Source organism: Cynara cardunculus, unplaced genomic scaffold (assembly GCF_001531365.2).
Source record: "Cynara cardunculus var. scolymus isolate 2C unplaced genomic scaffold, CcrdV1 Un_Scaffold_763, whole genome shotgun sequence".
Lineage (NCBI taxonomy): Eukaryota > Viridiplantae > Streptophyta > Magnoliopsida > Asterales > Asteraceae > Cynara > Cynara cardunculus.
In genome coordinates this window covers 52,656-79,619 of record NW_020200613.1, presented here as the reverse complement: position 1 = coordinate 79,619, position 26,964 = coordinate 52,656, and the positions used below count along the sequence as shown (strand labels likewise).

General features: G+C 36.6%; 1 protein-coding gene across 3 annotated transcripts in view; it reads left to right on the top strand.

The window, feature by feature from the left end:
* Positions 1-26,600, top strand: part of LOC112501962 (DExH-box ATP-dependent RNA helicase DExH7, chloroplastic) — a 56,514-nt gene extending 29,914 nt beyond the window's left edge. For all 3 annotated transcript variants that reach the window (XM_025105760.1, XM_025105759.1, XM_025105761.1), the window contains exons 22-34: positions 2,186-2,326; positions 2,406-2,495; positions 2,588-2,644; positions 4,066-4,149; positions 5,297-5,395; positions 5,482-5,622; positions 7,296-7,366; positions 8,081-8,150; positions 12,801-12,893; positions 16,873-17,085; positions 18,174-18,266; positions 25,012-25,134; positions 26,211-26,600. In XM_025105760.1, coding sequence (XP_024961528.1) covers positions 2,186-2,326; positions 2,406-2,495; positions 2,588-2,644; positions 4,066-4,149; positions 5,297-5,395; positions 5,482-5,622; positions 7,296-7,366; positions 8,081-8,150; positions 12,801-12,893; positions 16,873-17,085; positions 18,174-18,266; positions 25,012-25,134; positions 26,211-26,288 — 1,353 coding nt within the window. In that variant the 3' untranslated portion in view covers positions 26,289-26,600. The remainder of the gene's footprint in view (positions 1-2,185; positions 2,327-2,405; positions 2,496-2,587; positions 2,645-4,065; positions 4,150-5,296; positions 5,396-5,481; positions 5,623-7,295; positions 7,367-8,080; positions 8,151-12,800; positions 12,894-16,872; positions 17,086-18,173; positions 18,267-25,011; positions 25,135-26,210) is intronic.
* Positions 26,601-26,964: the final 364 nt, after the last annotated feature.

Here is a 26,964-nt window from a genome sequence, read left to right as displayed (position 1 = left end):
ATCCATGTATATTATTTTATCATGCATACCATTAGATATTCAAATATTAATCACGTAAAATTTTACCTTAACCCAGATTGTCTAAAACCGGGTTATAACACCCTGTCCTCCCTTTGGTACATTCGGCCTTCCCCGAGTACTTGGGGTATTTCCTCCCATAGTCAGTCGCGGAGCTCTTAGTTGTGGCCAATTTGGTCTAATATGGTCCGGTGAATTACACTGGAAACATCTCTTAGGAATTGGACAATACTTGATAAATGACCTGATCCACCGCATCGATAACATTTTCTTGGGTGAGATTGACAATTACCATAATGAACCTATTGACATCGCGGGCAGGTTCTAACAGCTGGCTGTTGAATTGGTCGTTTACCCATCTTTATAAATTTTGGTCTTCGAAATCTAGCTGATGATCCTTCCCATTTTCTTTTCTCAAATACTTTTTCTTCCCCTTGCCGATTTTTATTGGCTACAGCCAAAGGAAAAGTAAGACTCATCGCAATTACAAATTCCCGAATTGAAAGTTTCAATCCCCAGATATATCTTTCAACTTTTCTATTTTCAGAAGAAATATAATGCTTAGCAAATCTGGAATGTTCAATAAATGTTTCTGTATAATCTCGTACTGACTGGTGCCCTGTTCCAATTTCAGAAAGTTTTCTTCCATCTGTCTAACAGCCTCTTTTGGGCTGAATTATTCTCTGAATCTGTCAACAAATCTTGACCAAGACATAGTTCTCAAAATATCAGTTCTCAAAATATTAGGTTGTTCTAGTGACTCTACATCCCACCGGTAAAAAGCATTGGATTTTAGCATAGACACAACAAATCTTACTTTGTCTTCCTCGGAACATCTTCCGGTATTAAACACTGATTTAATCTCTTTTATCCAACACATAGCTTTTACCGGATCTCTTTTTCCCGAGAATATTGGGGGTTTACGTCTTAAAAACATTTTTATGGCTCCCCCTCTTTGGCTTGCTGTTGGAATCGGTGGATTTATTTCAACTCGTTCAGTCTCAACTCTGGCTGGTATTCCCATAATAGATACCAGAGTTTCTCTTGGTTTGCTCATTTCCTCGGCCATGACATCTCTAGTTACATGCTCTGGTTGTGATGCTGGCTCTTGATTGGCATTCCTTGAAATAGATTCACCCTAGATGTATCTCTGACTGACTCTGTCTGCCGTCTCCCACGGCCTCTGCCCCTGTTTCTTCCTCTACCTCTGCCTTTGCCTTCAGAAGCATCGGTTGGAGCATTATTGGGAGATTGCTCTCTATCATCGGGGTTAGGGCAGGTGATCCTTTCAGACCTTCTAGACCGACTTGCCATCTGCAGATATTTAATTATTAAATATCACGTACCTGTAAATTCATAATTACATTGGTCACTTGTAATTCGAATTTACCTTACATACTGCCCTCTTTAACCCATTATATTTACTCCCAATGGTGCTGTTTATGTCTGGGACCCCTTAATATGCAATTAATAGTTTAAGTTTAGGCATCATGCTTTGAATACCTAAAATCTCTTAAACTCAGGCTCTGATACCATCTTGTGACACCCCATACTCCACATTTGCATATATCATATATTTCATATAAAAGAAATACAGATTACACCACATAGGTCCCACTAGTACAAGGATTCTATATGTACAATATTTACAACTGAAAAATTCCCAAAAGAATAACCCTGCATATTTTTACTTCCACAATTTATGCATGTTAACATATAAAACATGCATACACATATGCATATTAACAATCTCATGCATACATATTTTTACATATATAAATATGCACATATTCACATAATCAAATAATCATGTAAATATTACCTCAAGTGTATAACCAAAAACCCGGTTATCACACATGTGCAGTTGGTCTTTTTGGTTTTTCAATATTGACAGGCTTGATGAAAGAATTCAGTCTCAGTTTTTAAAGGCATATTCCTTCTGCTAAGGATTTTTCTCAAGCCCCTCACCCACCTTGTTGGTAGTCTTTAAGGTCTTAATCTTTAGGTCTCGGATTCCTGTGGGTCAATGGTTCATCCAAAGACGAGCCATTTGCATTTTCAATTTGATCTCATTGAGATCTTATCAGTTCAATTTTTTGGCAAAAAAATGTATAAAACGCCTTGTGGTACAGAAGTTGGTTTGAGTGTGTTTTTGTGATGTTACTAGAAACTGTCAAGCATGGTTGAAGATTGGATATCCCGAGCTAATGCAAGGCAGCGAAGGGGAAGAGCTGGACGTGTGAAACCAGGAATCTGCTTTTGCTTGTATACACGTCACAGATTTGAAAAGCTCATGCGGCCATTTCAGGTATGATTATTATGGAGATATGTAGGCTTTGTGGATTTTAATTTGTGCCCACCTTGATATGCTCTTTCTTGTGGTGAAGCTTCCAGAGATGCTGCGGATGCCATTGGTAGAATTGTGTTTGCAAATTAAATTACTTTCTCTGGGTCGAATAATGCCATTCTTACAGAAGGTAACATAAAATATATAGTAGAATACTAGGTACATCTTATTTTTCCTTCACTAATTTAGTAATTTATATCTTCTGTTTGATCATGCCCGTAGGCCCTTGAACCCCCAACAGAAGAGGCCGTTACTTCAGCAATTTCATTGTTATATGAGGTATTATGATGATGCTGTGCTTTGCTACAACTAGCTTACCTGGAATTTCAGTTTCATATATATGATACAGAGGCTTCATTTTGAGATAATATGCATTGATGCTACTTAAACAACAATGCCTGCAAAAAAATCTTAGAAGCAATCTCATTATTGTAGGCTAATGGCCCGTACTCCCTGTTTGCGTCTTTAGATATGATTTTTTTTTTCTTTTCTTTCACTGATGATGGTAGATAATAATGTACATACCAAATGTAGAAGTATATATAGTGTTTCACTATCAAAAGTAGGACTTGCCACTTTACCTTGGTGGCTGAAGTATACATGAATCTTTGGCATGTTTAAGCAGTCATGTGAGAAGAAATGAACCTACTTAGTCAGTCTGTTTATCCAACGTTTTTGCTCGAAAGGGAAAAAGCAAAGTTCTACTTGTTAGCCTGATAGGAACCTCATGGGATCGATTTGGCTAAACTAAGAGAGTTAGAATTCAAGTTCAGGGGATTGCTATTTTGTTGTCCTGCAATTATGCTGGAATAGTTAGATAGTATCCTAAAATTATGTTGGTACAATTAGATAGTTTCCTTGCCTTATGATCCTAAACTTTAGACTCTGTTCAGATTTAGAATGGATAGACACAAAAAATAAAACTATGTTCAAATTTCAGACTTGGTCTTAATAGATTGTGCAAACACATGTTTTCGGCACTACCGAGGTTGTTCTCATAGAACCTTGCTAATTTGGTAACTTTCTCTATCGTATGTCCTGCAGTAACTTCATTTAATATTGTTAACAAGTATTATGCAACCTAATGTAAATGATAGTACTGATTCGGCTTAGCTATTAGTTTTCAAGTTTGAGGAAATCATGATGCCTGTATCATATACATTGAAGGTATGGAATACTTTCACAGTTTCCTTGGCTGTAGAAGTGTACTACCTGATATTCATGATTCATCAATGCCCTTAAAAAATTATTTTATTTTGACTTTTGTGGCTAGTGGAAGTTGTAGGTTTTTTCTGTAACGTTGTCTGCACCATGTAATGAACTGGTTAAATTTCTGTCTCGATTCACATTTAGAATAGGTGGGCGCATTAGAAATCGCTGTTCATGCTCGGTCATTAGAAATCAGTTCATTCTTCGTCTTCACAGATTGCATCAGTACAAGTTGCATGTTGGCAGATAAAATGTGTTTCCATTGTCAACATCGGATACAAGTTGCATTGCTAGTCACACACTGGAGATTGTTGGTAAGCTATCGTAGGATCTTATGCCTATTATAGCTTTCCTTTCGTGTGTCATGCAACAAATTGATTAATGTTGTTAATTGCACATGCTAGTGCAGAATAGTGTCATGTAGCCTAATCAAAATTACAACTTATATGTGCTTAGTTTCCATTCTATGCATTGACTGGAATATGGTTCAGGTTGGTGCCATTGAAGGTGATGAAGAGTTGACGCCTCTTGGGTATCATTTGGCAAAACTCCCTGTTGATGTATTAATTGGAAAGGTTTGCTCACTTGGTTTCTAGTATTCTACATATCTTTGAAGTTCTTGCTTGTAGTATGTTTTGGTGAATTATAATTATATCTTCTAATGATAGTTGGATTATATTCTATTGCTAGTTTGTAGCATACTACAATGTACTCTCAATAAAGTTTGCACTCTCCCCAGACCAGAGGCAAGTTCGCTGAACTGTGTTGGCTGAAAGTGGGGAGAGTAGCGCTATTCACATTGATTTACAACCAAAAATCCTATCTTGAGAACGGCATCTTCATGAAATAGAGAAAGCCGCTCTAATCACTCTGAAAGTCTAACCTAAACTCTTCCGACTGAATATGAGCGTCGTCTTTCAGACTGATGGTTGAAGAGCACATTTGATTCGTTGGGAAAATGACATTATCTCCAAAAAGAAGTAGAAGAAAAAAACAAAGAAAAACGGGAACTAAATGTAGGGATCAAGAAAAAGATAAGAGTTTTAATTTTAGAACTTATTCAGATTTTAGCCATAAGCAAAAGTTAGCAGCACATGTTAGAGATATTAACTGAAGATTTCAAAAGTCAATTCCTGCTCTTTTGCTCTATAAAACAGGTTCAAATCCAAGGAGGAATAAAAATCCCTTGTGGCCACGGAGGTTCAAATGCGGTGACTCCGGGCTATCTGCAAAGCAGGTAGTCTCCCTGGGATTAGTCGGCTCGCATAGCGGGTTGGATATCCAGGTTAATAAAAAAAAAAAAAATTAAAAAATAGAAACTTAATACTACTCCCCACAAGATTTCTTTGGGATTTGAAGATTACAATCAACACAGGAATGAGCTAATTACTAACCATAGCTTTATTGTTGTTTACAAAGACAAAATATATAATATACAGCATTCTAGACTTGTATCAGCCTTTCAAATCTTATAACTTTTATCATCTTGATCGTATCCCCTTGTAAGTGATTCTGTAAGATTCAGTCGTCCAATACTTTCTTCAACAAACTTTTTGATAAAACATTTTCATGGATGACATACGATGAACCTTTGAGATTACACATTGTTGATTTGTGCCAACTTGTTGGCAAAGTGATCTTGTGTGCATGTGTTTATAATGTTCCTTCATTTGCATTACAAGAAACAGTTGTATGTTTTTTTGATGGTTTCTGTCAATGCAGATGATGTTATATGGTGGAATATTCGGTTGCTTATCACCAATCTTATCGATCTCAGCATTTTTGAGCTACAAATCACCATTTATATACCCAAAGGATGAGGTTCTTTTTTTATTAGCTCAAATGTTTTCACTGTATTTTTTGAAGGAAATTAAGATGCATTATAAAATAAAAAAATTCAACTTCAGAGGCATGCTGTCGAGAGAGCAAAGTCTGCTCTATTGATTGATAAAGTTGGTGGTGAAAATGATCTGGATAATGGGAATCGCCAGTCTGACCATTTGGTGATGATGATTGCATATAAGAAATGGGAGAAAATTTTACGGGAGGTTAGTTCGTTTCTGGCTTCTATGAATCCTAGAAAATTCATCTTATTGCAAGTTTTGCTTTTCTGATTTCATTTAGCAGCTTGGTTATGCATGCCCTGTTGGAGCATTCCATATTACAAGCCACTACACTGGTGGAAGTCAAAGCAACACTGCTAGCATGACCAATACTTAAATATACAAATATGAAATGGTATCATTTGCAAAAGTTTTAGAATACGAGGGTTTAAATAGTTACCAAACAATATAATGCTCGAAGAGGAACTCCATTCTGTGTGATGGTAGATTGAAGATGTGGTTAGTATGTTGGTCAGGATGCACCTAAGAAGTATATCTTTCTCTCTTGATCTTAAAATGGAAAGTGGATGAAAACGCTAGTTATATAACATGAGTAGGGTGGATGAAGCAGCTTGTCTATGGAGTCCTTTTTTATCATGAAATCTCACTCAAGCTGGACATGGTTCAGGTTTTTGGGCTGTCTACACACCGAGTACATGACATCATTGTAGTGGAAATGTAAATGCTGCATGTCAGTTGTGGGTGCACAAGTCAAGGATAAGATATTTGAGAGAATTTGATTAGGGTGGTACTCATGATTGAGAAAATGAGGGCACCACTACAGATCGTTGGATCAAGTAGACTATTTGATGCTTGAATTGGAAGGGTGAGGAGGGGGTGACTTACTAAGAGACGATGAAGTAATGGACCAAGATTAACATGGGGGTAGTGGTGAAAAGTGTTTAGCTGAAGGGTTGGCCTTAGATAAAAGAGCATGAACAAATGGTAATCATGTTTCAAGGTCATTCCTGAATGTGTTTACATCTTTGTTATATATGATGGCTTTTTCTTTTTAACCTATTCCCACTGATTTTGAATAATAACAGATACGGATCTGTTTGTTTCTGATTTTTCCTGTAAAATTTATATTTTGCGTTAGTTTTGGAATAAAGTCATGTTTTGGGATGAAAAACAATGTTTATGTTGAAGGACTTGCATGTATCAGATGAGATCTTAGTATATTCAAGTTTGTATAAGGTTCCTATTTATACTCCTATCGCATGTGTGAAATATAGACTGAACTGAACGAACATACTTAAGATCAAAAATACTATTTATTTGTCTGTTATCCAACTCCTTTTATCCAGCCTGGCTCTGTACTAAGGAAGTTTTTTCTTCTTACTCTCTTAGATCCTTTTTTTATGTGTAGCCATATATCCCAAGGAAATGTCATTATGATAGTTTACCACCCAAATGCAAGCCTGATGCTTAATTTGTATTCCAACTGCAAGCAATGATATATGAATAAGTCGAATGGGACACTTGTCTGCATAAGTTTGCTTTTATAACCTGGAAATCTTGGTTGTGGTTCGACAGTGCGAGGATCTCAGCCAAAACTATAGCAGCTGTTGCACTTCCTTCCTTGTCCATAGCTGTTCGTTCACCAATAACTTGCACTTCTATGTTGCCATTTTTATTTATGCGATTATGCTACTGCTAATGCCTGGTTGAATGTCTGCGTACTGGCATGCATCATATTAACCATCAAGGCATTATCCATCAGCAATTATCTCAATCCCATCGATTCAGAAGACCATTCATCATGCTTTTATATGAGTTATTTATACTAGTCCAAAAAATAAAGCTCCCTGCTTACAAATGCAACACTCTTCGTGCAGAATGGAGCTAAAGATGCAGAAAGGTTCTGCAAATCATATTTTTTGAGCAGCTCTGTTATGTACATGATAAGGTTTGTCATCTTTGTCCACAGTTTCAAACAGCTATGCACACTATATGATGTGTGTGTGTGTGCATATAAGTCTTAACCCCATAACTCAACCTGATTTGCTTGGCATAAAATTAGGAATAATTTATTGTTTTCTTCAAAGCTAAGAGTATTGAGTACAGCTAAAAGATCAACAGAAACAATCAGTTTTACCAAAAGTATTTGGAGTTATCCATCCTGGTGCATCAGAACAGTTCACGTATAGCCGTTTACCTAAACACTTACCGATAAGCGCTTAATGATAAAATTCAACTATATATCTTACTTATCAGGTAAGATTTTAGTCTATCAAAACGACATCGTACGTAACAATTTACCCAGTAAGCGCTAACCGTGGTAAGAGTCGTCGCATCACTTACCGGGTAAGACTCTCAGTCCTTGCCTTCGGTCTTACCAGGTAAGATTCTTGGTCCTTGTCATATTCATCCGGTAAAGGAATGTGACTTGGTAAGCGCTTACCTAGGTAAGCATTTGGTAAACAGCCCCAAGCCAGTTAGGATCGATCTTGTTCATTTCTTTGTCATGTTGACTCAGTACAGTGTATATTGATCTGTGAAATACATTATATCAAATGGCACATGGCGTATACTACACTTGAAGGAGGCACACTGGAAGAGAGAAAACAAATGCACATGAGCCCTGAGCATCTCATTTCTAATCTGTATATTGACATCATAGGGACATGCGGGTACAATTTGGGACGTTGCTGGCTGACATTGGTCTCATTGACCTCCCAAAAAATTATCAGGTAGCTTTACCCCTCTTTCGACATAAATTCTATATTTGCATATTGCTATGCACTTGTACCAGCTGATTTTGAGGAAAAGGTTTAGTTGAATTGAGTCATTGATATTTTTACCCAATCTATTGAATATAAGTTTATATTCTTCCATTCAGAATAAATATCCACAAAATTTATTCGACTGTGCTAGACTGCTAGTGAAGTAGTTGGAATTGTTACGCATTTGTAGTCATATTTCAACTTGAGTTATGGAAATATTATAGCTTGAACTCATATATTATTGAAAATCAGAACCTCCTGTTATAGGCTACATGATAGTTTAAGAATTAAGATAAAGATAAACTGATAAGGATAAGCATATAAATATTAAGGAGTTGTGAATTAACATGACTCGTCTAACAGTGCTCAAGTTGGAGCATAGATGTTGCTTAGGCCTTGCCACAAACAAGTCTATCTGAGCCTTTTATAAAGCTTTCGTTAGAATGTTTGCACTCTCTGTCCATCCGGATACGAATCAGCTGATAGATGGAAGAGCAGTTAGAGAACCCACGATTTGATTCCTTAGAGATGACGATCAACCTAATGCATTTGATTCCTCGAGGCATATGCAAAAATAAGCAATGGGATTGTGTGAGTGTACAGAATTCCAGGTTATCTTTAACAAGTAATAAAATGTTAAGTTGCAATCCACAGGGAGTGGACTTCAAATGCTTAGAGTATTACCAGAGAAAACAATGATTTCTGACGACAAACGAAGAATATTGCTTGTGTTTTTAATGATTTAGATAAACTCAAATAAGGGAAGTTTGCGGATGCAAACTTCACTAAGTTGCCTTCAGCGTTCAGATATGCTACAACATCCTGCAGCAATAAAATGCCACAACAATTCTACATGTCGCATTATATTTCCAGTAGTTTTAGCTCTGTTAGCAAGACCAAACTAAACTTTTCCAAGTCAAAGATAATTGCTTCATATCTAACCGTCATATTCCTATGGAAATGTTAAGATGAAAATGATGAATATGGTAGTGGTTCATACACTATGCAAGCAAACACATATTTCTATGTTGCTTTTAAAGGCTTTTCCAAACCCTCCTTGCATTATTGAAGTTAATGTTGCACTCGTTGAGTTCAATCCTGAATCTCAACACAACTCTACATCTAATCACTAATTAACTAGTGTGTGTTTGTGTCACTAAAATCCTTTGAATGAACAAAGTGAGAGCAGAAATGTTGCAGCACTGCAGCTCAGCATTCTGCTGTTTACTGCATCGCAGATCTGTTTAGACCCACACGAGTAGGGTGTTAGCCCATTATATATTTATAACAACAACAATGAAGAAGTAAATTCTAAAAGACAAGGCTGAGAATAACCTCAAAAGATTAACTAAGAAACACACTACAGGAGGTAGTGGTTAACTGCGAGAACAAACTGAGATAAATTAATGTAGGAAAGTAGAGATTAAAGATAAACTAAAATTCTAAATGCCTTCTTCATACCCCAATAGCTCATTTTTATAGCAGGAATGAGGGGATTGTCTTTTTATTTTTACTTTTCGATTAGACCTTTCTTACTTTTCACTGGCTTTCTTCCAACTCCAACAGACCCATGTCTACTTTTACTTCTCCATAGCAAGCATGTTGCCCTTTTTTCTGTCTCCAGAAGAACTTTCTTTCAATAAAAGATTAAATGGTAAAAAAATTACCATTTTGCCTTGTCCACTCTGTACCCCTCTGCTTCAAACTTTGCAAAATCCTTTTAAACTCCTTTCTGCTTCATCCGAGTAACTGGCTCCTCGAAATTCACTCATCACACAGCAACAGAATCTTCCCAAATACTGCAGCATTTTATGATATGCTGTCACAATTTTTCAACAGCCAACCGAAACAAGAGCAAAACACACTTACAACCAAACTACACCAGCAGCTCCAGGAAAAGAAAAAGACTACAAAGGAATGAAACCAGCTAAAAGACATATTAGAACAAGTAATACAAAATACAAGGGAAAACAAGTTGTAAATAACTCTCAAAATGAGAGTTATCATTCCTCTTATGAAAAAAAAAACTTGATCATTTTCTATAGGGATACAAATTAACCATCAGAATATAGGCTCATTAGTTTCTCAGTGAAAACATGTCATATAATAAACTCAGATTTAACTCTAGACTATTATAATATTTATTGTTGCTCGATTATCCGCGAGACAAGATCCCCACCTCCAAGAACAAGTTCACCATTCATAGATTGATTAGAAAATGGACATCTTGCTGGTGTGCTAGATACTGTATCTCTACAACACGAAGTGGTAACTTATGCAAGTATACATGCGTCAACACTATCGCCTTTCAGGTAATAAAATGGTAAGACCAAGTATCGTATTTCACAAGGATAGGTATTTTAAGTTGCAAGATCTCAAGTGAAAGACTAACTTCTGATGCCTAGTTGAAGAAATTGTTTCAGTTTGATTTTAACAGCTATTGATGATTAACGGAATATAAAAGAAGCAAGGTTGTAAGATTCAGATGAGATAAAAAAATTCAATTTCCAGCATCCAATTGTTGTAGCAATGTTTCAAAAATAATAGTTATCACCACCTACTTTAAGGATACTCTTTCAAGCCATTACAAAATACACTAAACCTGCTACTCAAGTCCCCATATCTCTATGTAGGACAGAAACTTTAGGTGAAGTATACAACGTTTCGTTAAAATAAATGGAACAACAAATCTCCTTGTTAAAGTAAGGGGTCATTTACTAAACACTTAAAAGCACTTACAGGTTCAATTACCATGACCGGTGAACATAACAAGGACCCGGCAAGCTAACCTAGTAAGAGGGATAACAAGGATCGAGAGTCTTATCGGCAAGTGAAGGTGATGACTCTTACCCAGTAAGTGCTTATCAGGTTTAAGACGCTTGCCAACAATCCTCGTCTGCTGTAGGTCATTTAGCAAGGTCAAGAGGTAGAAGAGTGGAAGTGTATGATGTATTTCTGTAAGGAACATTTCTCACAGTAAGTGATGTATACTATGTAGAAGGTATGGATGAGATGGCTGAATAGCTTAGCAAGACAAGCTGAAATGAAGCATATTTGGGAGAGATCTCCTATGAATGTGAGAAGAACTAGTTTATCTTGACCTTTTTGCTGTATAACTGGATTTGTGATGATGAAATAATGTATGTAGCTATTTGTACAATTTGTGGGAGCATGTGAAGGATTCTGTCAAACTAAAGTCCCCCTATTCACATCAAGAGTATGCCTCTTATTAGACATGCCAGGAATGACTTTTCAGAATAACACGTCAGATATGCTCTTAGAGCTTCTTTAAGGATCGACAATTCATAGTCGCTGACATTCTATTGGGTTCCACAGTGTTGAATAAAGCCATAATTTTCATCGGCATCTCACTCCTTGGTCGTTGGTGATTGGGAGGGTCTTTTTGTCAAATAGTGACCTTTCATCACACTTAAGGAGACTAAATCCAAAAAATAGTGGCATTTAATTTAATTGGAATTTTCAGAACCGCATTTTTTATTACTCCAACTAGGTCCCTTTAAGGTACTAATGGGAAGAAAATATAAACACCCAAGTTGTACGAATATGATAAGGTACGAAAAATGCAGCGGCAGTACATTCAATTGGTTCAGCAGTAAAAAGGACCTGCAGGCATCAGATAGATACCAAGCAGAACTGCAGAAAAAATAGCAGAAGCTGGTTCAACACCCCATCAGGCTGCTGCTTTGAACAGCTAGACAACTAACTGCTGGTCCGAACCATTCAGGTGTCCAACACATCAGGTCAGTAGACAGTGCAGATACCTGATCATGAGCACATCAGATGTGGATGCCTGCAAAGAGATTAGGTATTTAGGTGGTCAAACATAACATATAGCTGCTCACAAGGTCATGAATTAGGGGTTTGCATCTTGGGCTATTCGCTGGTCCCTATTAGGGCTTTGCAAAACGAGGTGATGATTTAGGGTTTCAACACTTTTGTTTTGTGGCTTCATATCATGTTTTCCTCACAATATGGATGGGTTCAGCTATTAGGGCTTCATCATGACAGGGAAGGGTTCAGATGGCAATTGGGGTGGACAGCAAATATTAGGGTTTCGTTTTGCAATTGGGGCAGATAGCAAATGAGGGTTTTCTTGTGACGGCCTTCCATCGACAAGGCTAGGGCTTGCAATGGGGGAGAAGTGTCACTGAGGTTGGGTAGATGATGGTGGCAGGGGTTCGATGTCAGCAGCAAGGGTGGTGGATGCAATGTAGTGAGTTCTATGACTAAGGTTTCTAATTTGTGGACTTCGGTTTCGACTATGGCTTTTGAATTATATTTGATACCTTATTAGAGCTAAAAATGATTGTTGAGGATGAAAACCTCCTTATATAAGTTGTGAGATTTTAAAAAAAAAAAGATGACCTGAGTAGAAATATTAGAGAATTATTGAATTAACATGATTCTCCTAATAAGTTTCAACCTGCCTAATGTTAACAATGCATAGAATTAGTATATATTGTCATGTTAGATTATAGTTCTTTTTGCATTTTCTGTTTGTACACTCGGAAAATTTTCATCATATGCATTTCAGGATAAACATAAATCTGTTGCCTCTTTATCGGATCATAATGATTGGTGTATTCTCTTCTTCAGATTGGGGGTAAATGGAAAGAAAAACTTGACAGTTGGTTTTCAGATACTACACAAACATTCAATGTTTATTCAAGTCACTCCTCAGTCGTGAAGGTAAGCATCATGCATAATTTTAAGTCTTTTATCCTTTGAAGTGTGTGAATTTGCTAATGTGTTTGTATGTAATTTATGAAATTAATTAGCTAGCATACACTGCATAAATATGTTATACGTCATATGTATATTTGCTTTAAGTTAATTATTCCTAATTATATACTCCTAATAGTATTGGGTTTAGAACTGCTCTCCTATTGTGTTCAGTTTTCCTTAAATCCAAAACCCTTGGTACCTACATACATCTAATTTTGCATTCAATAAGATGAAGTTTTATGTGTCCTGGTTATGATGTGGTATCAAAGCATTAGGTTGAGCTTCAGTTCCACCACTGGTGGCATTTACCTGTTGACTGCAATGGTCAAATTTTCTGATGGTCTATTCTCTTCTGCATTGCTGCTCTGAATCTTGTTGCAATCTGTAGTTTTCTTCTGACCCTTTTTGGAGAGTGTCAGTTGTTTTCTGAATCCTATTCTGCTGCCTTTGACCTGACACCCATGACATTTAGTTGCTGGCAACCCGTTCTGTTTGGCACTTGTCATCTACTTGCTGTTGTTTTGTTAATAGAACTACCATCCATTGATTCTATTGATGTCACAATCTTCCTTGTTGTTGACTCGAACAACCAGTCATCATTTATGTAGAGCAGTATGATGTTGGATCTTTTTCTGTGTTTTATCGTTGTTGGGTTAGATCTGTGGCCACTCTTCCTTGGTTGCTGATGCGATATTTGGTCTGTTGAGGGCTTCATTTTCTGTTTAATTCGAGTTTGATTAGTAATTCTTTTTATCTTCTTTCGGTACTGGATAGTGTTCTTGCTAGGTCTGATCAATATTGGGGTTTGAAGCAGTCCATGTCTTCTCTTTTACTACTGCTACTTGTTTGATTTTGGTCCTGCTGTTTTATGGCACTTTGGTTTTGGCTCCTGTTTTTTTGTAATACTTCTGGGTCTGTTGAGCTTTTCACATCGGTGGAGAAGCACTGGGAGTCTACTGTTTTCTAGAAGTCCAGGTTGTTTGTTGTCGTCTTGTATGTGAGATCGAGGACTTCTCTGTCATACATTGAAACTTTTGGACTGTTTGCTCTTTCCTGTCATACATCCAGCATAGGTTTTTGTTTAGTGGGTGTTTTGATCTTCTCTTTACAGTTAGGAGGGTGCTGCAGAACTTCCCCACATTATGTGTGCCTCTACAGCTCTGTTTGGGATGTTTGCGCTGGTTTGTTCTGGTTTTCTTATGGTGGGTTTAGATCAAGGTTGAGGTAGAGGAGTCCTTTTGATTTTTTTTTCGTTTGAACCAGATGAGATGAGAAGGTTGTTTCAAGTTCTGAGGTTGGGCTTGTGTCAAGATGTGCATGCCGATGCCCCAACTTGAGGAGTCTTCTCTTCCTTTTGGCGAATTAGTTATGTATATGCTTTAATAGGAAAATTAGAAGTCATATATCCTCACATTTGTCCCTGCTACCTTTGATTTTTATTATACTTGTTGCTTGTTGCACACACTCTTCTGCTTGCTCTCGTGTTTCCTTTTAAATTTTGTATTTCAAGCCAGGGGTCTTCATGGAAACAGCCTCTTTACCCCTTTGGGTAGAGGAAAAGTCTATGTACATCCTACCCCCAAACCTTAATCTCTATGTGGGATAAACAGGGTTTGGTTTGGTTTGGTTTGGTTTAGTTAGATTAGCCAAGGAATGCTTTTATGTTTGCATTACTTTGGCTTCAAGACTTGTACTTCTATATATCTGATATGTGATTAGATAGGATTTAATATATGAATGCTATTTGTTTCCTTAACAATAGGCTAAAGCAAATGTCAATCCCATCTAAGTAATAGGGATGTCTGGAGAGTAGCTGAAGGTAGGGTCACATGGGCCAAAGCAAATGTCAATCCCATCTAAGTAATAGGGATGTCTGGAGAGTAGCTGAAGGTAGGTTCACATGGCAACCTAAGCCTGGATCAATCTTGGGTTGAACTCGATTAGTTTGACAGATGTTCTTACACTTTCTGCTTGGCAAGTGATCTACCAAACAAAGCTTGTGGTTGGTGTGTTTGTCTCTGCTATTTAAATGCTCATATCTTGGCTGATTTAAGAATTGATTTGGTTGATCATGCAGGATGATTTTAACACCTAAATATTTCTTCGTGGTAAATTGATATAATCTCATTTTATCCTTTAACATCTCCTTGTGTATGGTGGTACACATACTTGTAACAATTAAATATGCATACATCTGCATCTTTTCCATCTCAACTTTGTATGTTTTAAAGTAATTCTTCTACCTGATAAGATATATGTATATTTGCCCTTGGCTATTATCTACACATATTTTGCTGTATTTTCTCAACATTTTTCAATTTCATATTTGCACTACCACTTTCTTAACATGTATCAAATTCAAGATGAAAGTGTCTCTTTAACATGTTGAAGTAGTGCAGTTTGCACAATGACAACATAAATGTCAATTAGGATCATTCTGTCCCCAAAATAAGGACATCTAAATTGACTTGGCGCATAGTCTGATAAAGTGTTTTTACTATTAGTTGACTATCTAAAATATCCCTATAACATAATCGTGTGGGTCGAACTCAATGCTATTAATATTTGTCAACAATTAATAAAGTGCGAAGAGGAAAGTTTGGATTGAACTTTGCAGAAATGTTGAACTTTTTGGGACTTAGCAAAAAAGTAAGCTACTGCATTTACTTTGGGGTGGAAATAGGGATACCTTTTTATAGTTTCATGCAATTACTTACACTTTCGAGTTATAAGCTTGTTTAGTATCTTTGCTCCTTTCTCCCTCTCTTGTGCTCCCTCTACCTCCCTCTGTCTTTCTTTCTCTCTTGGACTGATACGAGACATTGAAGTGAACTATTAAATGATTATGGTTCTTTAGGTTCATATTTAAAAAATTGGAGAATCACCTTTTGGTCTCCCCCCCCCCCTCTTCTTCAGTCAATCAATATCTCTACTAATGAATACATTACTAGGTTAAATCTCAGAAACAAACAAAAAGCAGCTGCAACGTGATCCATTGAATCTATTTTTTTCAAAGAATAATAGATTTAAATCTTGAAAAAGGTTCCAAACATACATGCACGGATTGTTTTCAAAGCTTTTTCCGCTGATGACCCAAAGTGACAGAAGCACCTGCCTGCAACCTTCTTCCTAACCTTTTGATTCTGAAAAGACTGCTCCTACTACTGTTTGATTTATTTCTGGCATCATAATCAACTTGTTCAGTTCGGATAGTTTCCACTAAAACTATCAACTTTTTGCAGTTGTATTCTGTCATTTTTATATGTGTGGGTGTGTGAGAGAACTAGAAAAGAAATATGTTATGCTTCAAGCAATTACAAGTACTGCAAACTAGAAGACCATAGTACATCATGATCAGTACGATGTAGGAAGAGAAGAGAATATATGATGGAGGGTAGAGCCAGAGAGGAAAGGCGGTTGATCTGGCTTCTGGAAACACTGAAGATCATGGAGGCTAAGGTGGGCTGTAGTTTTTGAGAAAAGCCAAGGACGATGTTTGTCTTAAATTTGTAATAAGTGAGCACCTAGCAAATATGTCAGCACTTGAAAGATTAATTTGCCAAGAACATATTGAGTGGGCAAACAAAATTATTTGTTTGTGTCAATATTCAGGTATTCTGATCCAGTGCCTAGCAAGAGGCCAACAGGTAAAAAGAAACAGGGCTTTAAGAGCATGTATATGTCTCTAAGAGCTATGATCAGGAAGGAGAAATTTTGATTAATTAGCTTTTGCAGCATGTATATGTCTGTGATCTGAGACTCAGGAAAGACAAATTGCTTTTAAAGGGAAATAAACATCTTTTTGATTATTTTAAATTTAAGATTCTACTAATAGGTGCTGACTGACAATTTTTCTAATCTGAAGTTTCCTATGAACCTGATATATGTTTAGTAGCATTTGTCCTCATTATCTGATCTTTTGGTCCTAAATTTACATGTATAGGCGTTGCTTTGTGCTGGTTTATATCCCAATGTAGCTGCCACAGAACAAGGCATCTCTGAGAAAGCTCTAGGTAGCCTTAGACAGTCTGCAGGTCCTACATCGGACGACTCTCATGTGTGGTTTGATGGAAGAAGAGAAGTCCACATTCACCCTTCTTCTCTCAATAGCAACTCAAAAGCTTTTCAGTACCCATTTCTGGTTTTCCTGGAAAAGGTATGACTCTAGTATGATTCTTTAAGCTCTATCTAGTTACAGCATCTCTTCAGTTTCTTACTTTAATTAGAATTTTACCGTCAACATCTTTATACTATTCATCCAATTGTTGATTCATCTTTACATGAGATGATTCATCTTATTTTCTGTTTTTTAGTTGCCCCAATCATTTACAAGTTACATCTAATTTTGCGACTCAATAGTATGCATTTTTCCAATCTTGGCTCTGGATATTAGTACAGTATGCTAGAATCATTTGCTATGTCTGATTAGGTAGATTTCAAGGAAAATGTGGTTTTAGTCACATTCACAAACTGGAGCACAAAAATATGACTTCTTCTCCACCAGAAGACATCCACTGTTTCTCCCATGCAAATTGTAGATAGTTATTTTATTGAAGATTCAACAGGACATTCTTCTGAAGAAGAGAAAACAGTATGGTAGGCCCAAAAAATAATTTGCAAGGAAATGAAATGAATGTGGTATAGACTAGTGTTCGATATTAAGAAAAATATTCCCTGTAACACTAGGAAATGCAATTATGAGGAGGTGAAAGCATTTTTCTCATTCTGACTTGTTTCAGAAAATGGTGTCTTCTATACGGTGCCTTCCTTCAGTTGAGGTGAGTCAGTAGGCTTTAAAGGCTACTTGCTAGTTCTCCACAGTTGAGAACAGGTAGAGGCCTTGTTAGATGCCCCAAACAACAAGACCAGAGCCTCTGCAGGATTACCATAAAAAACACATGCAAAAAATAGTAACAGATTTGGCTTGTCCTGAAATAATTAATTTTGCTATATTTTGTTCAAACCTGTAATTATTTTGTTCATCATCTAGATTTAAGAGCATATGAATCAGGATTACTTGCATCCATTCCCTTGCATTTGATTTTTACATTGAGGCGCTGTCACCATGCTGGTTTTTTGTGGTTTTTTCTTGTCAAATGGTGCTCAAAGTCATCATTTAAGCACAAACAAGTTGTTGTCCTTCGGCCTTGACTTTTGAGGCCAACCTTTATGTAATACGGTTCCTGGATGATTTGATTTTAACTGTAATATTTTAATTTATCCTGTCTGATGTTAATATTCTAGGTGGAGACAACAAAGGTATTCCTTCGAGATACAACCATCACCTCCCCCTACTCTATTTTGTTGTTTGGTGGTTCCATGAACATTCAACACCAGGTATCTTTCTCCTTTTGCAATGGATTTTTTTAGTGAGATGCACACCATCATCTACTTAACTTGTTCTCACTCTTGCATGGGTTGTCCTCGTGATAATCCCATGGGCACAAACTTGCATATACATCAACAAGCTGTGTGAATGACCCATAATTCAAGCTGTGGGACCAAAACTTTAATGTTTTATCTGGGATATCCTGTGTCCTAACTTGCTGTGATTGTAATCACCGGAAAATTCTTGTCATTAAGAGTCATCTTTAGAAAGTGACAGATTTCCCCGAGTTTTGTAATGATTTTCGTCCATACAAAATATCATGAGTGAAAATACCAAGCCGGCTGGTTGATCAGTAAAGCAAATATGAACCCTAGAAAAGCTTAATTAGGGGCGACCAAAGGGTCATTGGCCTAGCGGTACCCAGGTTGCCAGTAGATCCCAGCCTACAAGGAGGTCAAGGGTTCAAACGTCATCAAAGGTGAGGCATGTGCATAGTATTTTTCCAAAATATATACTTGGAATGATACTTAATTAGGGATGAATCACTTTAGAAAAGCCCTACTATTTGTTGCGAGATTTATATGAAACATATCTCTCGTACTATTAACAGTAAAATACCTGTAATTTCAGAGAAATTCTATTGTTTTTCTCTTGAAAAGCAAAAGGGGTATTTATACAGCTTAGAGACCTAACTAGAATCCCACAATTTAAGGAATTTGATAACATACAAGGAAACTTACCAAACTATACAAATATCTACTCAATCTGTTACAAAAAGGAAAAATAATCCCAAGAAATCAGGGATTATATTCACTGTATCAATTCCACACTCCCCCTCAAGTTGGTGCATATATATCATACGTGCCCAACTTGTCTATAAGACGATCGAATGCCCTTACTTGACCTTGCAACTTCCATACCTAGAAAGTATTTCATTTCTCCAAGGTCCTTTACTTCAAACTCTTTAGCAAGTCGATCCTTCATTCTTTTCATCTCCTCATGATCATTACCTGTGACGAGTATGTCATCTACATAAACTATTAAGGTTGTAATTTTACCTTTGGAGGAAAATCGAGTGAATAGAGTATGATCAGATTGACCTTGTTTGTATCTGTGACTTTTGACTACTTGAGTGAAACGTGCAAACCATGCCCTTGGCGATTGCTTGAGCACATACAAAACTTCCTCTAATTTGCACACTTTTGTGCCAAAGTTACTTTCAAACCCAGGTGGTGGCAACATATAAACTTCTCCTTCTAGTTTGCCATTCAAGAAGGCATTTTTCATATAAAATTGCCTAATTGGCCAATCAAGATTTGTTGCTACTTAAAGTAGAATCCTTATGGTATTTAACTTTGCAACTGGAGCAAATGTTTCTGTAATCAATGCCATAGGTTTGTGTGAAACCTTTGGCTACTAGCCTTGCTTTATATCTTTCAAGGGCTCCATCAGCATTAAATTTTGGAGTAAATACCCACTTACAACCAACTGTGGGAGTACCTTTCGGAAGATCTTTAACATGCCACGTCCGATTCTTCTCAAGAGCACTCAATTCCTCTAGAATAGCCTTTTTCCACTCTGGACTTTTTTGGGCTTCTTGTATAGTGTTAGGAATTTGAACTTTGGACATATTTGAAGTGAAAGCAAAGTATTTTGGTGAGAATTTTTGAGCAAGACATGTAATTGGGCATAGGATATTTAACACATGCATGTTTTTCTTTTCTTAAGGCTATTGGAACATTCAGGTCACATGGCTTACCAAGAGATGGTTCCTTCTTCAGTTCGGAATCAGGAGCTGAGATTGTGTTGAACTCTTTGTTTGGAGGGAATCTTTGCTCATACACTTTTCCGAACTGTTTTTTTTTTCTTTTTCACTACAATCCTCTTGAGTGAATTATTGAGGTTCAAATGGTACTTCAGTTTCTTCAGGAGGAATATTATCTTCACTTTCTCGATCTAGTGGTGGTTCTATTGGAACATCTACATTTTCCTCGTGTTCACAGATTGGACAATCTTTAGGATTTGAGTCAAATGCAGATGGCTCAAATGTAGTTGGAAATACTAGATCCGAGAATTTTAAGTCTTATTTTTCATTCTCTCCCTGAATACGGGATTTAAAGAAAGGAATTTCAAAAAACTTAACATCCATGGTAACAAACATTTTTTTCCCGTGTTTGGATGATAACATTTAAATCCCTTTTTATGTGGTGCGAGTCCTATAAAAACACATTTGAGGGCTTTGTGGTCTAATTTGCCAAGGTTGATATGGGTGTTCTTAATAAACACGGTAACCAAAAACTTTTAAAGGCATGGAACAAAATAATCGTGACTTTGGAAAAGAACTTTCTAAAACAGATATGGGTGTTTGAAACTTTAAAGCTTTAGATGGCATTTGGTTCTTTAAATATGTAGCATGCAGAAGAGCATCTCCCCATAAATATTTTGATATTTCAGTTGAAAATAGTAAAGCCAGAGTGATTTCAAGCAGATGCCTATTTTTTCTTTCGGCTCTGCCGTTTTGTGGTGGAGCATCTACGCATGAGCTTTGTTGAATTATGCCTTGAGCATCTAAAAAATTCTCTTGAGTTTTAGTAAAATATTCCCTACCATTATCACTTCTAAGAATTTGAATCTTAGTGCCAAACTGAGTTAGAAGCATGTTATAGAAATTTTGAAAACATGTTCAACTTCTGATTTTCTTTAAGCAAATAGACCCAACAAACCCTTGTATGATCATCTATGAAGGTAATAAACCATCTATTCTCATGACACGTAGTGACCTTAGAAGGACCCCATATGTCACTATATATCAAAGCAAAAGGCATAGATGGTTTATATGGTTGTGGATGATACGTACTTTTGTGTAGTTTTGCTAACGCACAAATCTCACATTGAAAGGAGGAGGGATTTTTATTACCAAATAACATAGGAAACAAATGTTTTAAATAAAAGAAACTTGAATGTCCAAGTCTAAAGTGCCATAAATAAATCTCATAATTACTCAAATCAGATGCGGTGAAGAAGCAAGAAGTCTTCTTATGAGAGTGGATTCCCTCATCTAGTATAGAGTCCACCACATTCATCAGCACGTCCAATCATCCTCCCCAAGTCCAGGTCTGAAAAATGCAAATGGAAGGAAAGAACAAAGCATGGCAATTGAGGTCAGCAGCGAGTTTATGAACAGAGATGAGATTACAAGAGAGTTTTGGAACATGTAGGACATTAGAAAGAATGAATTCCGATGATATTTTTATATCACCAACTCCTGCTATTGTAGAAAAAGTGCCATCAGTAATTCGCACTTTTCTATTTCCTGCACAAGGCTTATAAGAATTGAAGAGATTCGAACAAGAAGTCATGTGATCAGATGCCCCTGAATCAATGATCCAGGCTGATGTATTTTTGTAAGCACATATGAGAAGATGAATGGTTAGATGAAGGGGTGTTTTTACCATATTGCACATAGGCACAGGATAGGTCAGTAGAAGAAGACATAGGTCTGGTTTTAAGTAATTTTAGGAGCTGCTCCATTTGATCCTTTGTGAATTGAGACTTGGATTTGAGTGTCTTGAGTCGTTTCAACTGTGGTGTGTAGAGCTCTTTCAAACTTACTCTTCCGGCCGCCGATAGGCTTGCCATGAAGCTTCCAACACTTGTCTTGAGCGTGCCAAAACCTCTTACAATGGTCACAATAAGGTTTCTTTTTTGTATCACCCCCTTGTTTAATGCCACGAACAAGTAGAATTGTTGTGTCCCCAACATCAGTAGGTTGGATCCCATTCGTCATTACTTTTCTTCGGCTTTCTTCAAGTCTTACTTCTGAAAGAACTTCTCGGAAGATGGAAGAGGCTTTCGGCCAAGAATTCTTCTAGTAACTTCATCGAGACTTGGGTGAACACCAGCCAGAACATGAACACACGGTCATTCTCCTCTTTCTTCTTCTGCCGAGTACAATCTGCAGAACTCTCCCACACATCATCGTGGCATTGATCCAATTCTTGCCATAATGCTACCATCTCATTATAGTAAGAGGTAATATAGTAAGAGGTAACATCACGGTTATCTTGTTTGGCTTGCCACAGATGTGTTTTAAACTTTTAATTTCAAAGATCTGGGAAGAATTCTCCAAGTCTGAATATGTCGCTCGAGCAAGAGTCCCACACTTCCTTGGCGGTTTTCATGAACATATGTGGCTTAGCAATGGACATGTCCGTTGAATTGAGTAGCCATGCAGTTACTAAAGAATTCTCAGAACACCATTTACGGTATCCTGGATTAGATGAGACCGGTCTTGAAGTTTCACCGGTCAGGAAGCCCAACTTACCTCAACCATCAATGGCGAGTTTCACAGAATTGTGACCATTCCAGATAGTTTTTCCCATTCAAACGAAGAGTAGTCAACTACTGGTGTTGATCGATCGGTAGATGTGACGGTGGAGTTTGATTCGGACTCTGGCATGTTGAACCTTGGTTATTGGTTCTAATTATTAACAGCAAATAAGAAGTTGTTAAAAACAGATACCTTTGTAGCTCTGATACCATGTAATTTCAGAGATATTCTATTGTTATTCTCATCAAAAAGCAAAAGGGGTATTTATACAACTTAGAGACCTAACTGATATCTCATAATTTAAGGGATTTGATAATATACAAGGAAACTTACCAAACTATACAAATATCTACCAAATCTGTTACAAAAGGAAAAATAATCCCAAGAATTCAGGGATTATATTCACTGTATCAATTCCACAATACCGAGTATCGATCCTTTGGGGAAGGCTTAAAAATTAAATTAAAAGTCCAGTAAAAGAGAGGATTTCAGATGGCAATTTCAAAAAAATGTTTTTGGTGGGTTTTTAACTACTTTGATGAAAGTTAACTTCTTTAAAGAGGATCAAAGGCGTAGGGATAAGTTAAGATTTCTTAAACAATTAAATTTGGTGATATGCTGCAAATAATTTTTCCAACCATTAGCTTTTCTAAGTTACTGTTTCGAGGTTGCGAGAGGCACGCATCCATAGACGAACTCTGATGTTTCCAAGATAGAGTAAAGTTTAGGCAATAACACAATCTATCCCTTGTATAAGCTATATAAAATGAAAATTAGTTATTCCGTATCTAAGTAACTCTCTCGAGTATGCCTCCATATCATACAAGTTGACGTGTTCAAGACGGCTTATTTCTAATTCAACTTGTCAGGAAATGGTTTTATACATATAACCTTGAATAAATGGTTGGAGAGAATTATTAATTAACAATTTCTACCATCAAAAATCGGTTTTAGTTTTAACTTGACCTCAAACCGAAGCTAAGTTGTCAGCTTATCCGCTTGGGATCCTGAATTTTTAAAGTTAAACATTTATGACTAGTAAAAATAAAGATCACGATAAGCTAAAAACTATATTACGATGATTAATAAAAATGACGGTAAAAATAAAAGTTACTAGAAATATAAAGTCAACTAAAATAATTACGAGAATATAACGAAATATATAAGTCGATGAATAATTAACATGCAATAATTTAAAGACAGAAAATTAAAGTGCGAAAAATAAATGAGGTATAATCCTGAAATAAGGTATAGGAGAAGAAAAAACTGAATTTTAAATATTTATTTATATACTAGAATGGTACTCGCGCAATGCAGCGAGATATATCTCGATTTTAATGTTTCGTTTTATTCTTTGAATTTGTCGATGTTATAATACGGTTTTATGTAGTTTTGAGAAAAATATAGAATTGAAGACTTTATAAAAATTTGAAAAGAAAATATAAAAGTTTTAGTTTTGTTGTGTATTTTCTTTAATTCATTTTTTGTTATAATTTAATTTAGGTTTAATAACAAAGTAATTTATTTTTGGTTTAGTAATATAAATTTTTTTATAAAGATAATAATTAAGTATTCTGTTAGAACTCAATGATTATCCTATTTATATTTTAGATTTTTTATACTTAAAATGAGAAATTTATCTTGTTTTTTATTATGTTTATCTGCATTTAGTTACTTGAATTCAAACATGGAACTTTAATAAGTTGTATTTATGCATAATTACTTGTAATCTTGAATTTTAAGTAATATACATCAATAAACAGTACTTCATGCATAAAAAATGGTTTTTAAGAGATCTTGTCAAATGCTTTATAATATAGTATAGATATGTAGCCGAAATCTAGAGACCCTCCAAAGGTTGGAGAAAAAAATGCCAAACAAAGCATGCAAGAGTTTGTTGGGAATGTTGGGAGAATGGGGTGTCATCCTGTACAATACAAAAGGGCTTTTACCATCAAAAGAGGTTTGGGGAGGGGAGTAAAGCATCAGCTAGAAAGCACATGGCAATCCTCGAGATCTCCTCCGGCTATTCATTGGTTGGAGGCATATTCCAAGAATATCTCAAAAATCTCGAGATGGCCTGAAGCTGCAGCGCATAGTTATCTCTCCGTTCTTCTGCCATCTGATTTTACAAAGCAAAAACGACCAAAAGTTATGATGCAAGTTGAAAATATACTACAATACCAATGATTTATTGCCCATGTGATAAAAATACGCAATTTGCTCAAAGGACTTGATTCTTCAAACATTGGTAACAAAATATGGTGATACGCGTTGAAAATATTGTTTTTGACATTATAAAACGAATGCATATCATATTTACATTTAAAAAAATGTCTGCTAATCTATGAAGTGGGATTTAAGTAACTACTAGATTTTATAAATGGTTTAAGTTGATAGTCTTGTGTTCTTGTATTTTGCAGAGTGGTCTTGTAACGATAGATGGTTGGTTGAAAATGGCTGCACCAGCTCAAACTGCTGTCCTCTTCAAGGAACTTCGGCTAACTCTTCATTCAATTTTGAAGGAGCTAATTAGGAAGCCACAGGTACTCGCTAGAAAATTCTACCAACTTGCCTTTTGTTTCTGTATCTTTTAACAAAAAGCATACTCCCTCCCATGGAAATTGATGTTTTCACAGTCAACCGTTTTTTAAGATGCCCTTCAATAAAGACAGGACAGGGGAATATGTCGGTTTCTTGGTTTTAAAAAGCGCGATGAGATCCGAGGCGGTAAGGGTCCCGGACGCTGATGCGTGATGCGTGATGCGACGTGATGGTATTCAAAAAATGTTTATAAATTAATTCTACATATCAATTTCTACCTTAAAAATACTTCCTATCAAAATACTTCATTTATAACATAAAGTAGTTCAAAAAGTGGCATTAGAATCTTAAAAAGTTCGTGAATCGGAATAACAGAACACACAAACTACTACCATGAAGAACACAAGTAAATGTCTAATAGTCCCCAATCCCTAAACTAAATGACCAAGTGACCAACTAATACTCCCCAAGATCAGCATCATCAAACCCCAACACGGGTTCATCTCCCTCATTGATTGATATGCGAGTGCGACTTCTGCTTCTTCTATTAGGTCACCATTCAGTCTCACGTTCTATTTTAATCAACTAAAAAGCCCAACTAAAAACTGAAAAAGGGAGCCCTAACATGAAACATACAGGATGCGCTGATGCATAGGTGATGCATGCATCGTGTGATGCGTAGGTGATGCGAGCGCATCATGGAATCGCAACGCATCAGCCCATCTGATGCGTTTCCTCCGGCGCATCACGCATCAGAGCGCATTATGCGTGCATTTTTAAACCAAGGTCGGTTTATTAGTTATGGTAATGGGTAGATAAAGTGATATAAACGAGAACTTCAATAAAAAGGAATGTGTTTCATGAGGAGATCCTACGACAATTTTCACATGATAGAGGTAGGTTTGTGTCTGTTTGGGGTCTTAACTAGTGACCAAATGATTCGGTTGTACGTTTTCTGGTTCATTTGAATGTGATTTTAATGGATCATACATACACGTGTCTCGTTATGGTGAAGTGCGAGTTTTGGTGTTCCTAATGTGTTTGCTGATTACAGTTTTCTTTGTCTTGTTATTTGCAGACGGGAAACATAGCTGAGAACAGCGTTATCCAGTCTATAGTACATTTACTATTAGAAGAAGATAAACCTAAACCTTGATATTTTACACGGAGTCCATGAAGAACGGAGATTGAAAGATATCGAGCCTTGTTATGCATTCGTGCTAATCGGCTTTTTAGGAGAAGGGTTTTGTATCTTATGTGTAGTACAACATAGTTTTTAATGAGTGATCCGGTCGGGTTGGTTCATCATTAAACATAGTTTTAGCCTCTTGTGGGCATACTCATCATGAATGGTTGGTTTTACGATTCTCGAGATATTTACGGTTCCTAAATAGATTTTCTTATTGACCATATGTAATACTCAAAGATAGGTGTCTGAATGCAGAAGGTTCATTTTGGTTTGTATTTATAGGGATCTTACATCAAAGAACCATCCCTTTTTTATGCTACATTTTCAAATTTCATTCAAAGCAAATCGTGAAAGCCTTTTTTTATATGATTAACATGGATATCCAACCCGTTATACGAGCCGACTAATTTCAGGACGACCACCTGCTTTGCAGGTAGCCCGGAGTCACCACATTTGAACCTCCTTGGCCACAACGGGATTTTTTTTTCTTCTTGGATTTGAACTTCAGACCTCCAGGCACTTTTAACCTTTGGAGCCTAAGTTCAAACCAGTTAGGCACCACCTTTGTGGTTGTGAAAGCCTTTGAAGGCAATTGAAATATATTTTGCTTAACCACAAGGGTGGTGCCTGATTGGTTTGAGCT